Consider the following 14,123-nt stretch of genomic DNA (forward strand, 5'->3'; position numbering starts at 1 on the left):
TGGCAACCTGTTCCAGGTGTAGCCCACCTACTGCTCGACCCTTGTGAGGACATGCGGTACAGATAATGGATGGATGGATATTTTGCACCTCTGAATAACAACATCAGACAAATGACAATGTTACAGTGGACGTTTTTCTCTTTTTCCAGCTGTGCATCGATGTTTTAAAAACAATTTATTTGCATTCACATTTATCTTCACTGAAAGGCTTTGCTCAGCAATGCAACAAAACAGCGTCATGCTTCCATATCGGGTGGTGTCAGAGGTTCCAACTGCAGCCACAGGCCACCCTCTGCCCTCAGCACAAGCTGGGGTAGGCGCCGAACCTCACCGGATCCAAGTTTGGGGTTCACCCCAGGTGTCAAGCGGAACCTGAGCAGTGTCAGTGACACAACAACACGAAGCTCTGCCAGTGCAAATTTCTGACCGATGCAGTTTCTGTGAAGGCAAATACACATTTAACACATTTTATTAAGGCACGATAGGTGATCTTTGATTTGAAGCAGCACCTGGGTCCTGAGGAGAAGGGAATAAAAGCGTGGGAAGAGCGCTCCTCTTTGTTGATTGGATCAAAACGCTCAGGGTTGAACTCCTGCGCGAGAGCACACAAACGCAGTCAAACACAACACATTCATTTGTTCGTACCTCAGCCTTCAGAGGGGACTTAGCTGACCTCTTAACACGACAAACACATGGCTATTACAGAAAGCATCAGTACTATACAAAAACGCATATTTGTATGTATGCAGATCGCCATGCAAATAAGTTTTGCTTGCCAGACTTGGCTTGCTCTGACAAACCAATCAGAGGATGAAAAAAGCTGAGTTCACTGCGGTCCAGCTCGATTGAAATCTGATTGGTAAATAAACAGTCACTACAGTACACTACATTAGCCAGCACCACTGATTCGGAATTATTGAAGGTCCTGACATGGCAGCACATGAAGACTGAAGTCTGAATGGACAAAAGAAATCTGGCGTACCCATACTGGGAGCAGTGTAGACAAAATAAATGTTACGCTTGGTTAATAAATAAATACAATTTCAGAAAAGAAGTATTAGACCAAGGGTGTCAAACTCATTTTTGTGGTCGGGCCACATCGTAGTTATGATTTCCCTCAGAGGAACATTATGACTGTGACACACAACAAATTAATGGAAAGCCAGTTTTGAAATCAGAAGCCAGTAAATAATTGTTTCTTCAACAATTCTTCCATTTATTTTAAAAGGGGAGAATTGGTAACAAATAAATGGCAATACCTCATAGCTCAATGTTGTTAAAAGTGAAGAAAATGTGCTAGAAAATGGAAGTTGACGCATGTGATTCGTCCTTTGAGGGCCACATAAAATGAGGTCGCGGGCCAGATCTGGCCCCCGGGCCTTGAGTTTGACACCTGTGTATTAGACTCTAAATTGTTCTGTACGCAACTTTTATAAATGTAGGCCATCTTAGAAGGCCACGGCAGCCCACAACTGGTGCAAACAGTCATGTGAAAAATTTGTATTTAATTTCTTACGTGTGGATTTTTCCATACAGCAGGATTGTGGTGTGTCCCGTAAATGCTGACTAAACAGATGGCACCTGTGAGTGGTTTATGACAAAAAAAAATATATATATTTCATAGGTGAACACCCACAATTTGTCTCATCTGATTTAGCTTTTTTCAGGTGTCTCTGTCTCACCCTTTGGTACTGTCCGGTTCCCTGGCAATGGCATGTCTTGAGTGTACTTCCTTGTCACGGCCTGGATCGGCGAGTGTAACCTCAGCGCCTCTCTGATGCACATGGTGGTGAAAGGAAGGTTGGACAGATCTTCCCTGGAAAATGAACACATGCAAGTAAGTCACACAGACTTTTAAGGTAGAAAGTATTTGTGTCTTTTCTAACCACTCCATTGTCTGCCCTTCGCGCCCTCGCATGAGCTCCAACACTTCCTTCCTGCATTTTTCTTGGCAGTCAGTATGACGTGCTAAATTGTAAAGCGTCCAGCAAATGGCACTAGCAGTGGTGTCATGACCTGTGGAGAAACACGGCTGTGGTTGTTCAAAGGGGGAACAACCAATCCACAAATATCATCCTTTGACAGTTTTACCCGCAAACATGAAGGTGTTAGCCTCAGCTTCGATTTCCTCGTCTGTTAAGCCTCGTCCATCTTCATCCTGTAACGTTGGATGCAAAGTTTAAATGCTCTCTTCATTCTTACTGTAAGACTGAAAACATAACTTTTGATTTGAAAAGACGAATACGAAATTACAATTTTGATATCCGGGTAATGTATTTAGTAGACTGTCCTAAGGGATGTAGATTTTTTTTCTAACAACTCATTTCGTAGGAAATCATCCTATCATTGTGTTGTGTGTCTGATCCAGATGTCAATAAATACTGTCCGTGGAAATTAGATGCTCATAAGAGGATGTCAAACCCGAATGTATTCAGTCTCCAGCAAAATCAAATGAATTGACCTTATATTTCCAATTCTTTTGGAGAGGATTACCGTATTTTTTTCCTAGATTTTGAACCATGCGCCTAATACAACTTTTCTGTGGATTTTTCTTTCACCAGTAGGGGGCACCCTATAGTTCAGAAAATACGCTAAATAAGTCTTGATTTTTTTTTCTCTTGGGTCTGTTCTGTTCTAATTAGCAAAGTTGTTGCCGTGTTAAAAGGCACTGTTTTAACAATCTGTTCATGTGCATTCACAGTACAAAAAAGTTCTGTACATGCAGAAAACAACACATTTGTTTTCAACCTGGAAAACTGCAGTTTAGAGCCTGGTACGGTTTATATAGGTTTTTTTTAAAATTTATTTTATTTTTTTCAAAAAACAGCTGCTGCGACTTATATACAGGAGTGTCTTATAGTCCGTAAAATATTTTCTAATTGTCTCATAGTGCAATGAAAACCTTGGACAGCAGAATGATGTCCACAAAATCCTTTTTCCTCCGAGGTGTTGAAGTGGACTCAGACAAGGTCTGGTTGAGGAGGGCACGGCGCCTTTGAACCACTTCGCTTGTAAAACTGAATCAACACATTATAAAATAGACATCCTGTCACCTGATCAACGACGACCCAGCATTAATTCAGTCATTAAAATCCACCTGTGCACGATGTTCAAAGCACTCCTAAAGCGTTTTCCCTCTTGCGTACTCCAGTAAATCCAGTCCCAGTGGTGCAGAATATTTTGGCGGCGCGCTATTATCTGATCACTCAGTTCCACTATGGCGGCCACGTACTCACTTCTTGAGCTTGAGCGAGACAGACATGCGTTAACAACCAAACGAGAAGTGTCAAAGGAACATGATGGATCACGTGCACGTCCTCACTCCTGACAGTTGCTGCTGAAGCTGAAGGCGCATTTCAGTAAACTGTCCAATGTCATCAGAGTGACGTGGTCAAATATCTCCACAGTGGAGTTGCCTTCTGCCACCAGACGCCGCCACTTATTCTGAGTGAGACATGGAGTGGAAGAGACATCAAGCTTGTACATGCCAAATGAAAGTGCCTGCAAAGGGAGCGTTGCATCTGGTCTGTAAAAACGATGCCGAACAAACCATAAGAGTAACTTGACCTTGTGAGTTGCGACCCTTGACGACAGGGGCCAAAAGCAACGGGAGACTAGGATCACAATGTCTTTAATCTTACATGCATGGCATCGGCGGAAGTGTTAAATCTTGCAATGTAGTTCTTCAGTATGTCGAAATGAAAAGCGGGGGTCAGAAGACGCCTCCTGCGGGACCACGCCTCCCCGTTGCTGAGCAATAGACTTTCCCCTGAGGCACAAGAGAATCAACGGTTGTCATCTGTCTTTCTTGAGAATTGCATCAGATTTAAACAGTAAGATTTTTTTATCCTCCTGTAGCACATTCATTGAAATACAGCGCTATTTTTTTAAAACTTTTTCCAAAATCTCCCTAATTCAGTTTTAATTGAATTGGTTGTCCTCTTTTTTTTAACCCTCATAAGAAAATATAACCTCAAATCCACATTTCACCTTGATTTATTTTTCTACTTTAAATCTATCCACCGTTATTCCCTGAAAAACTTATCATATTTTGTTTTTGTGCTCACACCAAAGCAATAGAATTGTGGCCTTTTGTTGCCTAGAAATCATTTTAAAATCCCAATGAAATTACAATTTAAAAAATGTTTTATAAATTTAACACAACACAGAGATGAGTGTTGACTAAAAGACGGCTAAATTTTATGAAATAAAATCATAATTGTAAGAAATATAGGTAAAAAATTATAAAGCATTGAACAGTGAGCGTCAAAAACACGCTAACCTCGACTCTTCCTGTAAAAGCAGATGAACAGATGAAAGAAAAAAAGAACTTACAGTACTTCCGGTTTATATATTATTCGCGTCTTTTATTTTGAAAAGTGACCGTCTTCTCTGCGTTGCATTCATAATGGACTCTTGCCGCATGTCAAGATGCTAATTATCTCAGTCGCATTATGCTAAATAAGAAACCCACAAGCTAAAGACCTCGTATGAAGCCCGCAATATGCTGCGAGTGCCTCATGATAAAACCTCCTGATACACTTTTAAAAACTCTGCGGAAAAATATATTGTTGTCTTTTCCTCCCACTGACATGACGATATGACTCGCCCTCTTCCGGGGTGTCTTGAAATTTGAAATGATCTCACAGGAACTAAGCTTACATAATGTTGTATTAACAACTTCATTTTTGACTCACCAAGCCATGGGCGGAGATGACCATATATGAGTTCATCTTTTACGGTAATACTGGCTGCGCAGAGGGAGAAAGAGACATCGTTGCAGCATGAATGTATATTTTCCTACATAATAAACTAACGAATTGCGTTGTCTGTTGTCTGTTCTTGTGTTGACGTTTGTGTTTCTCTGAGTTGTGTTCTGTCCGATTTCCATGAATGCATCGCGCGACTCACTGGACGTGTGTGTGTGTGTGTGTGTGTGTGTGTGTTTGCGAGAGCGAGAGAGGGAGACAGATAGAGAGAGAGAAAGAGCGAGAGAGAGTGAGTGAGAGAGAGAGAGAGCGAGCGTGTGATCCGTTGAAAATGACGAAGCGAGCTGCCCGGTGTTTTGATTGGTTACGGCCAACATAGCCGTTTTTGTAATAATAAAAAGTCGAAAACTGGGTGGAAGTCTGACGTGTGTCTTTTAAAGATGCTACAAAACAATCAGATTGAAGATGTTGTATTACCAGGCGCCATTAGCAGAGGTTTCACATAGTCCGGGTGGAAAAGTCTGACGAGATGATAGAAGGGCCCGATGAACCAGCTGCAGGAATGTTTATATTTCTGCACTAACTCATCTGCCTGGAGGAGACCTTCCTCTGTACTCTGCATCTGGTACACAGACAATGAAGCATCGGCTTAGTCTTTACACATGTCAGCAATTCCTATTTCAAAAAAAGTTGACAAAACTTCTATTTTAACAGCACTTATAATGCATGTGTGTATAAACATGTGACCCACCTGACCCAGGTGACCTATCAGCCAAGAATCCGCATGAGGCTTGCTGAAACAGGACAGCCTCCAAGTGAACCAAGCATGTTGAAGGAACAACCTGGCGGTCCAGACTGTAACCATGACAACCAGTCCTGCAGCACCAAGTTGTAGGACCTGGCAAAGGGTGGCCCGGCAGAACACTTGAGAGAAGATGCGCCAGATGAGCGACATCTTGGAACCAGACAGAAAAAGCACTGAGCAGTTTTGTGGTGATCGGCAATGAGAAATGTTGTTACGTCATTTTCTTACGTAAACTTTTTTTGCAATTATTTGGTTCTGAACATCCTCCTTTGTAATCATAGTGAGACACACAACTTCCTTTTACTGTTGGAACTGTTAAACAATTCCGAATTAAGCATTTGGTTGGGATTGGCTGGCTGCTGATGTTATTTGAATTAATTGTAAATGTTTGTATATTGAGGGTGGCGCTTTGGACAAGTGGTTTGTATATCCGCCTCAGCCACAGGTCTGAATTCATGGCTTTCTTACTCAGCCTTCCTCCCGCATTCCAAAATCATCCATTTTAGGTTCACAGATGGCTTTAAATTGTGCATAGATGTGTGTGAGTGTAAATGTTTGTTTGCCTTCTGACTCGTTTGTGACCAGTCCATGGTGTGTCGAAGTCAGCTGGGGTCGGCTGAATAGAAGGATGGATGAATGGATGGAATACCTCCACTACAATTGAACATTTCTCTATTGCAAACAATGACTCGGTTCTTTTATGTATGCAGGCGAAATATAGTGACGGCAGACCTCCTATGCACCCTAGATGGCAGTAAAAAATAGCCAACCTGACGTCACTCATTAGGCAGTGCCGCCTAAAGGCATACATCAATGCAAACGTCCTCTTTGGCTTAAAAACAGACTATTAAATCCGTTTATTTCTTTATATTCTCTTTTATTATGTCGCTATAGTTACATTTCACAAGCTGCATCTGCTCTCTCTCTCTCTCTCTCTCTCTCTCTCTCTCTCGCTCTCTCTCTCTCTCTCTCTCTTTCTATGTATATATGTATTAATGAGAAGATGGTTTGAACCCGAACTTGCTTATATTTTGCATCAACATCTTAACATATTTTCTTAATATCTTCACTCGAGGCTCAATAGTGGTTCGAAAAAAAAAAACAGCTGCTGTTGAGAAAGCGCAATATATATTTATGAACTTGCCATACCAGTAACTGACAGCAGAGAGCAGCAACACGCCTCAGATACCTCAAAATGTACCAACCAAAAAAAAAAAAGTGAAGAAAAAAAAAATCCTTCCCTGATTAGCGGTCTGATACACCTGACCACAATTCAAACATACGAAAAAGTATTCTCGGTTTGAGCTCTACATGCAGCCTCAAATGAAACGAAAACGGATTTTTTTTGGGTAGATGTTTATAACTGTTTCAATCGGGTGAGTTTTGGCTCAACGGCTTTGGGCTATGGCGTCTTAGTCAGCTAACCTGTTAGCCATTTAGCTAGCAATTACTAACTTTGGAAAATCATCGATTCACGTTGTATTAGGGATTGAATTTGAAAATGTCCCATGGTCACTTTTCTTTTGACAAAGTTGTTCATGAGCAGCAGCAAAAAAATATACCTTTCAAATGTTTTTAAAATGACCCACCGCAATTCCAGTATTATGTCTTATGATCGAGCAAAAACTAAAATCTGAGTATGACTCTTTGCTGTATATTTTTGGGGGAAAACGCTTGGGTCCCTTTATGTATGTATTGTTTTGCTCACTCGTCATTTCCCCCCTAACAATTGTGCAGGGTTCCCCCGGGCTATGAAAGAGATGCTCGACGGGTACAACAGGAGGGCTGTCGGCTCAGAGCAAACGCGAATGGCGACCAAACCCTTCTGGACTGACTGTCAGACGCCAGTAAGCAGTCGTGAGCTGAGCCATCACGTTGGGGTGCAAGGGACCCCTTTTGCCTCGTACGAGGAATTCTTCTGCAGCAACCAGACTTCCATGCATCTGTTCAATGCCCTTGTGCCGCACTCAGAGCAGCAAAGCGATGTAGTGAAACAAGGTTACCTGGGCAAGCTTGAGCGGAGCCACAAAAGATATTTTGTCCTCAGAGCAGGAAGTCACACCGGACCAAGTCGACTTGAGTGGTACAAGTCCCTGGAAAAGTTTGCAGCTACGGAGAAGTTGTCTGGAAAATCGACGCTGTTTGGGCCGAGCAAGCAAGGGTTTGTTCTTTTTGTATTTTTTTTTCAAGGCAATGTTTTGCATAGCACCGATCATACACATGTGAAATGCATTGTACTTGTTGACTGTTCAAGGTACAATGATAATGGTAAGATTTTGCTTTTGAAAAATACAGCAAATTTCTCTTTTCCAGGGTTATTTACCTGAGGTGTTGCATTGGTGTGGGATGCCCGGGTAGTACCAGGAATGGCTTCACGGTGGCGCTGTATGCTCAGGACCAGACGATGGAGCTGGTGGCGGACAACCAGCAGGATCAAGAAGCGTGGTACCTGGCCATCAAGAAAATGATGGAGGAGCATCGAAATGAAGATCAGGCGTGTGATGATGATGATGATGACGATGGCTATTGCACTCTGCCACCTGCGGCCTTCTTCAAAGAGGTTTGATCAGCTTACCACATTTTATTTCGCGGAAGCCCTTGTCAACGGGTAACCTACCTTTTTGAAACTTGACGATACTGAAAGGCAACACTTTAATTGCTTTGCTGATTTTTCACTATCAAAAAGCGGTTTGGATGGATGGATTTAACCAGGTAGAAAATGGAAAAATATTACTTGACTACTTTTCTACAAATCTCTGCCAGTGTTCACATATTCAAATGATCACCTCAACATTCCTAGGAACTCACAATGTCCCATCTTCGGTGCGCTATTTTTTTACCTATTTTTTTTTTAGAACAGGCCCACGGGCTAGCCATGTGGTCCTTCGGTGCAGTCCGGCCCACATGACACCATGTGGGTGACCCTTGTGTGAGTCTGTTATGCTCAAGGACCAAATGAGATTTTTGAAAAAGACAGATAGGCTTGTTCAATGGAGGGAAAAAAAAAGGTTCCAATTGTTTAGTTAAATTATAGTTGATTTGCATTTAATTATAACAAACTAAAATTTTTTAATACAATAAATAAAAAAAATGTGTATATACTATTGTTAGTTTTAAGATTTAATATTGTATTTAAAATATACAGTACAATACAATTTTATTTATATCGCGCATTTCCCAACAGCTGGAGCTGTAACAAAGCGCTTTCCATATGCCGTCATATAAATTAGCAAGTAATTAGAGCACAAATTAAAGTCACCAATTTAAGAAAATGCAAATACTGTAAAATTGTTTATTTTACTGTTAAATTTTGGGCAATTTATAAACTAATATATAATTAACAATGCTAAAGGTGACATGTAATGTCTTTGCTCTGTTTATTTGGTGACAAAATTATCAATTCAATAAAATGAAAACAATTAAAATATGATATGAATTCCTATTAAAAAAAAATATATATCCCCTTGTGAAATCATAGTTAATAGTTTAATAATAGTGCCCCTTTTAAAACCAACTGCATGGCCACAATTTTAATTACAACTGTTATATTATGAAAAAAATAACCTCTAGCAATGAAAATATGAAATGTTTTGCTTAAGGTTTGGCCCGTCTCGTTGAATCCGCGAGGTCTGGGTCGCTCCAAGTCTCTGGCAGGTGAGCTCCGCCTCTGCCTCACCGCCACCTCGCTCATCCTCTTCCGAGTGGGCGCGTGCGCTGATTTGCCCTCGGTTACCATACCTTTGCTCGCTGTCCGTCGCTTCGGCCACTTGGAGGGCTCCTTTTTCCTGGAGCTCGGCCGGTCGGCACCGGTCGGCCCCGGAGAGCTCTGGTTTGAAGCGAGAGACCAAGGTGCAGAGCTTCGTGCTGCGTTGACATCTGGCCACTTTCTGCTTCGCTGCTGGAACGTGACTCTGCCTCCTCCTCCTCTTCTGCTTTGACAGCGCAGCATATTCATGAAGTGGTTCGGGACACGGTCCGAGCACTGCGGGCGCTACCGGATTTTAGCCGCTCCCCGACCTACACCCACAATCCGCTCCTGGTCCCCAAACGCTGCAGACCCAAATACAGAGAGAAGAAAAACCCGGACATCCAAATTGCCCCAACGCCGTGTCAACAGCCCAACACAACAGAACCTCAATCTCCTCTCAGCTTGCATTGCATGACCTTACCTGAGCCTGACCACTACATGGACATGAGGAAGCAACCCTGTGCTGGCGAATGCTGTGAGGGGGAGGGCGTCGGCTACATGATGATGTCACCGCAGGTCAGCCGCAGTTCTTGCGCGTTGCCTCTGGATGCTTACGTTCCTCTGTCAAGTCCTCAAAAAAACGAGCAGCCAGTCTCCATTTCACCTCAAAGTGGAGTCAACAGGTAAATTGAATGTTTACTTCAGCGGTCTTGCCAGGAATTCAGTCGTAATCACAGCAAGTCATGCAAATTAAATTGATTAGTGTAACATACGCAAGTGAGTCGGAGCAACATTTTACGTGAATTGGACCAATCATTGCACATTTTCTCTTATGTTCTCCGCACAATTGTTACATTGCACTAATTATTTCATACAATGAAATGTACATATACAGGTGCTTAATAAGTAAGAATTTAGTCACTTGTTGCTATCAAAGCAACAAACATGACAGGCCTGTCTCATTTTCCTCTCAAAGGACTCAATGACAATGTCAATGTGAGAAACTTACTTTCCAAAATATGTACCAGCCACTCATGTATATTCAGAAGTGCATATATGTATTCAATCATTACTTTGAGATGTACTAGCCAGTTACCAGCCCTTTTGTTTGCGCGTTTTCACGCCTTTAAAATATCAAGTCGAATGCGTAATGTAATCGGCGATGTGAGAAATCTGAGTGAGGTGGAGGAAAAAAGTCCAATGCTAACATTTCATCACAGCAAAATCTTTTAGAAATGCTACTAGTAAATCACTTTTTCCCCAGTCACCCCCCCCCCAAAAAAAAAAAATCCTGGAGGGACTGACTATCTCTTGCTAATGTTTACCCAGCCCTGGCTTGCATTTTACTTAGTTTGATTTTGGACTTTTCTGCCTGACAGATGTTCACCTCTGTACCCGTCACATCGTCACGCCAACGACTGGCCACAGCACACTTCAACCGTCAACGGACTCCCTCCACTTCAGTTTGGCTTCACTCGCTCACCCAAAGGACCGAAGACACCATTTGTACACTCCAGTCACTTGCGAGCAGAAGAGCGGTTCGCCATTAAATCTCGACTCGCATTATGTCTGCCATCGTGTCTGCAAGCCGATGACTAGTTTTTGTGTTAATGTGACGCGTTTGTCATACCCGAAACATGAAAACAGTCCCATGCAGCGTGCGGGTGCAGAACACTGCAAAGTTGTTGATCACTGCCAGGGTTTGGCTTTCACTGAAAAATGTTTCACGGTTGTACACTATGTATGAATTAAAGTCACTTGAATGCAACCAATTTGCAACTTTCTGTGACATTTGTTCGGTAATGTGCTGCTTTGCCTCAAAGGTTGGGAAACACAACTATGTTATACTTTCAATTGGAACAGGACCAGGATCTTTTTTGGTATTGAGAAACAATTTTTTGTTTTGTCACATGAAAGGCTCTGTATTTTTAAGTCAAGTGAAACCGGTTACCATTTGCAGTGAGTCATCGGATTTCGATTTATCAAACGATGCTAAAACGGTTTGCTGTGTAATTTTCATTTCATACAATGACCTGGCAATACATGGTCCAGGTCCCACAAGTACAGTATTTAAAGTGGTGTAATTATTACACAGGTATTACTTGAGCACATTTAAATAACCTCTTTTTTTAAGTTAAGTAAATTATTTTATTCATCCGTCCATCCTCCAAACCGCTCATCTTCACAAGGGTCGTGGGCATACTGGAGCCTATCCCAGCTGTCTGGGCAGTAGGTGGGGTACACCCTAAATTGGCTGCCAGCCAATCAAAGGGCACACAAATACAACCATTTTTTAATTTAAACCAAATTTAAAGCTGACAACACTGTATTAAACTATCAAGTAACAACTCGTAATTGAATTGTTTGTCGGAGGCTTTCCTTAACAATCTTGTGCATGATTTGCATCTAAAATGTGGCAATGCATGAACTTTCAAGTGAACTGGACCACTTCATCAAATATGCAGCAGAAAGAGTGTTGAACAATATTTTTATCCATTTAACGACAAATAATACATGTCACAGAATTCAATAAATACGCTGTGTGTTGTGCGATGTCCTGTAGATCATCACCGCACCAAGCGGAATAAACAGACATGATGAGTTCATGTTGCAGTCAGGTCACGTGACATGTTGGGTCCTAGAAAGTGAAAGGACAAGATGGTGAGACCACGACATTGTAATGTGCGGGTACACGTATGTAACATAAGGTATAGTGTTGATTTCACCAAAACATTTGTCGTTGCGATTGAATATATATCCTTCGTTATTATGAATCCATGTGCATTTCTGACGTGAGGTGCTGTGCGGGCAGTTTAGGGTGATTGCGTGCTGACGTCACTGTACGTGTGAAGCTCGGGCACTCACTCCGGGTGTGGTCGAGGTAAAAAATCTACGCCGCTCTCACCAATTAATGTAATAAAACTCGATATTACGGCAATGGGCTGCACTATTTCGATGAATATTTTATACTACATATAACATGGGTGATTTGGGGCGTGTGTTGTCCTCGCTGGGTGACATTTAGAGCCGTTGTCCGTCGACGGACAAAGCTAATGTTGCTAACGCCGATTAGTTATGCCCACATGTTTTTTATTGTACATTTTGCTGTTTATGATTAAAATTACTTCACTCCGGATGTGGCCAAGGACAGCCAGCAAGTCTTTTATTCGGACGCCGTGCTCACGTGTCATTTTATGCACGCAGGCCAGCTAATAAAAGCAGTGAGACCCAACTTGACTCAAGTTCATCGCATCCAGAACACAACGCTGAATAATTACACATATCCTGATAATAGGGTCACAGTAGGGCAGTTTCACAGCCTTGTTCTCGGCTGCGTCTGACAGATTATCCTGAGCAACTATCATTTGGGGTGGGCTGTGTTAAGGTGATTTCGAAGCAAGAGACCAAAGTGCCAATGAGCATCACTGGGATGTGTTTGAATTGTCATGTGTTGGATTTCTCACATTTTAAAAAAAATGTTTTTCAATCAGTGTGTGTGTAAACCACTTAAAATATAATTGGTACATGAACTGGCTTATCAGCTTTACTACCAGCGATTAGCAGCTCATCTCAGTCTTCCTTCAAGTTATCGATGAGCTCCTGTGTCCTCTGAGCCAACTTCCTCCTCTCAGCCTGCTGCTGCTTGAGTGCTGCCTCTGCTTTCTTACTCTGGTAGATTTTCACCCCAGCGAAGCCCAAACACAGGATCAGTGTCTTGAGAGCTAAGATGTACAACAGTACAGGTACGTTGTCCAAAGCCTGCCCACAAAAATAAGAAAGTACAGTGACCACAGTTTCCTGACCACTGAGAAGTGAGTGAAAGAAGGGGTGCTAAGTGTAAAGAAGCAGCTTTGGTATATACTCTACCAGAGGTTCGGGATGTGAGTCATGACTTATTTGGAGTCAGCCTTAAGCGGTAAAAATATACAACTTCGATTTTGGTTGTTAGATGACTCAACTTGACGTTTGATTTGCTATTCATGAGATGACACGATTACATGACTTAGGCTAGTTTTGGAACCATTACTTATTTGGGTAGTACAGCTAACGGACATATAAGATGAACATATTGTGCGACCCATTGAACAAGGTTGTATGACAATTACATTGTTTACCCAAGACAGGACTTGCTTGATTTTTGCTCAGGAAACTTGAACGCTTAATTTGACCTCTCAACAGTTTATACCTTGTGCATTTTGCCACACAGTTCCATGGTAGAGGACAGCAAGTTGTGTAAAAAAAAAAGTACTGAAACATTCAACAGGTGCACAGGTGTTTTTTAAAGTTTAGAAAAGGTCAAATTAATTTAGCGTCTAAGGATTCCAGTGCATTTTCTGCTCAACGTTAAATATCTTTTTGTGAAGGGTATACGACGTACTACCACCACGTGTGTGTGTGTGTGTGTGTGTGTGTATTTAACTATCTATATACGCCCCTCACTTAATGCCAGGACCAAATACGGTCGTTGAGAAATTCATCAGCATGTGTCGATGTGTGCGTGTGTATTTGCGGGCGAGGCAGGTGCACTGCACACGTCGACTGAATCGTGCGTGTGTGTGAGAGACATGGTTAAAAATGAGCTCTTTTGTTAAGAGCGAGTTAAACAGCGAGTAACACACACGGAATAATGTGTACGCTTAGCAAATTAGCATGAGCATGACAACAGTGTAGGATTTTTTGTAAGAACTAAATGTAACGAGTAAAAGAATAAGTGAGGACAAGCGAACAGACAGTCAATGTATGTACATATAGTTTCTCGATTACCTTCCAATTGATCATTTTAGCTTGTGACTGGTCAAGTTTGTTTTCGGCGAACAGCAGCAGAGGACAACCTCCATTCAAAGAGGCGGGGCTTGAAGTTCGGTAGCCAATTAAAATGTGTCGATCGTGCTGCATTCTGGGTAGCGGGGATAAAATTGTC

General features: G+C 42.0%; 3 protein-coding genes across 4 annotated transcripts; 1 reads left to right on the plus strand and 2 right to left on the minus strand.

Annotated features, from left to right (window-relative positions):
- Nucleotides 1–236: 236 nt before the first annotated feature.
- On the minus strand, nucleotides 237–5,664 carry cyp4f3 (cytochrome P450, family 4, subfamily F, polypeptide 3). The gene is made up of 13 exons (XM_088289173.1): nucleotides 5,461–5,664; nucleotides 5,187–5,331; nucleotides 4,698–4,751; nucleotides 3,642–3,769; nucleotides 3,323–3,444; nucleotides 3,098–3,244; nucleotides 2,903–3,017; nucleotides 2,092–2,158; nucleotides 1,887–2,016; nucleotides 1,683–1,816; nucleotides 1,517–1,581; nucleotides 510–592; nucleotides 237–438 (listed from the first exon to the last, which is right to left on the minus strand). Exons 1-13 carry the CDS (start codon nucleotides 5,662–5,664, stop codon nucleotides 237–239), a joined length of 1,596 nt encoding a protein of 531 aa, XP_088145299.1.
- A 1,078-nt stretch (nucleotides 5,665–6,742) lies between these two features.
- On the plus strand, nucleotides 6,743–10,974 carry LOC148339590 (uncharacterized). 2 transcript variants are annotated; one of them, XM_088291084.1, is made up of 6 exons: nucleotides 6,743–6,890; nucleotides 7,252–7,675; nucleotides 7,828–8,074; nucleotides 9,114–9,363; nucleotides 9,456–9,885; nucleotides 10,582–10,974. In XM_088291084.1, exons 2-6 carry the CDS (start codon nucleotides 7,266–7,268, stop codon nucleotides 10,799–10,801), a joined length of 1,557 nt encoding a protein of 518 aa, XP_088147210.1. In that variant the 5' UTR covers nucleotides 6,743–6,890; nucleotides 7,252–7,265; the 3' UTR covers nucleotides 10,802–10,974. The 2 variants fall into 2 exon arrangements, with proteins under 2 accessions (XP_088147210.1, XP_088147211.1); XM_088291085.1 differs by lacking the exon at nucleotides 9,114–9,363 and having other exon boundaries at nucleotides 9,461–9,885.
- A 699-nt stretch (nucleotides 10,975–11,673) lies between these two features.
- On the minus strand, nucleotides 11,674–14,119 carry smim11 (small integral membrane protein 11). The gene is made up of 3 exons (XM_088291660.1): nucleotides 13,967–14,119; nucleotides 12,754–12,961; nucleotides 11,674–11,840 (listed from the first exon to the last, which is right to left on the minus strand). The coding sequence occupies exons 1-2, from the start codon at nucleotides 14,096–14,098 to the stop codon at nucleotides 12,773–12,775; spliced, it is 321 nt and encodes a 106-aa protein (XP_088147786.1). The 5' UTR covers nucleotides 14,099–14,119; the 3' UTR covers nucleotides 11,674–11,840; nucleotides 12,754–12,772.
- Nucleotides 14,120–14,123: the final 4 nt, after the last annotated feature.

This window comes from Idiotropiscis lumnitzeri, chromosome 3 (genome assembly GCF_059441095.1).
Source record: "Idiotropiscis lumnitzeri isolate Australia: NSW breed Sydney's pygmy pipehorse chromosome 3, RoL_Ilum_1.0, whole genome shotgun sequence".
Classification (NCBI taxonomy): Eukaryota; Metazoa; Chordata; class Actinopteri; order Syngnathiformes; family Syngnathidae; genus Idiotropiscis; species Idiotropiscis lumnitzeri.

Bases quoted from the DNA above. Each gene is read 5' to 3' on its own strand.
- cyp4f3 (XM_088289173.1), bottom strand. From the start codon at position 5,664: ATGTCGCTCATCTGGCGCATCTTCTCTCAAGTGTTCTGCCGGGCCACC. The intron at 3,445-3,641 runs GTAAGATTAAAG...TGTCTCACTCAG, and splicing joins CTTCCGCCGATGCCATGCAT to AATAAGTGGCGGCGTCTGGT. The intron at 2,017-2,091 runs GTAAAACTGTCA...GTTTCTCCACAG, and splicing joins TAACACCTTCATGTTTGCGG to GTCATGACACCACTGCTAGT.
- LOC148339590 (XM_088291084.1), top strand. From the start codon at position 7,266: ATGAAAGAGATGCTCGACGGGTACAACAGGAGGGCTGTCGGCTCAGAG. The intron at 9,364-9,455 runs GTGCAGAGCTTC...CTGCTTTGACAG, and splicing joins GTTTGAAGCGAGAGACCAAG to CGCAGCATATTCATGAAGTG. The intron at 9,886-10,581 runs GTAAATTGAATG...TCTGCCTGACAG, and splicing joins CCTCAAAGTGGAGTCAACAG to ATGTTCACCTCTGTACCCGT.
- smim11 (XM_088291660.1), bottom strand. From the start codon at position 14,098: ATGCAGCACGATCGACACATTTTAATTGGCTACCGAACTTCAAGCCCC. The intron at 12,962-13,966 runs GTAATCGAGAAA...TTTTGTGGGCAG, and splicing joins CTAAAATGATCAATTGGAAG to GCTTTGGACAACGTACCTGT.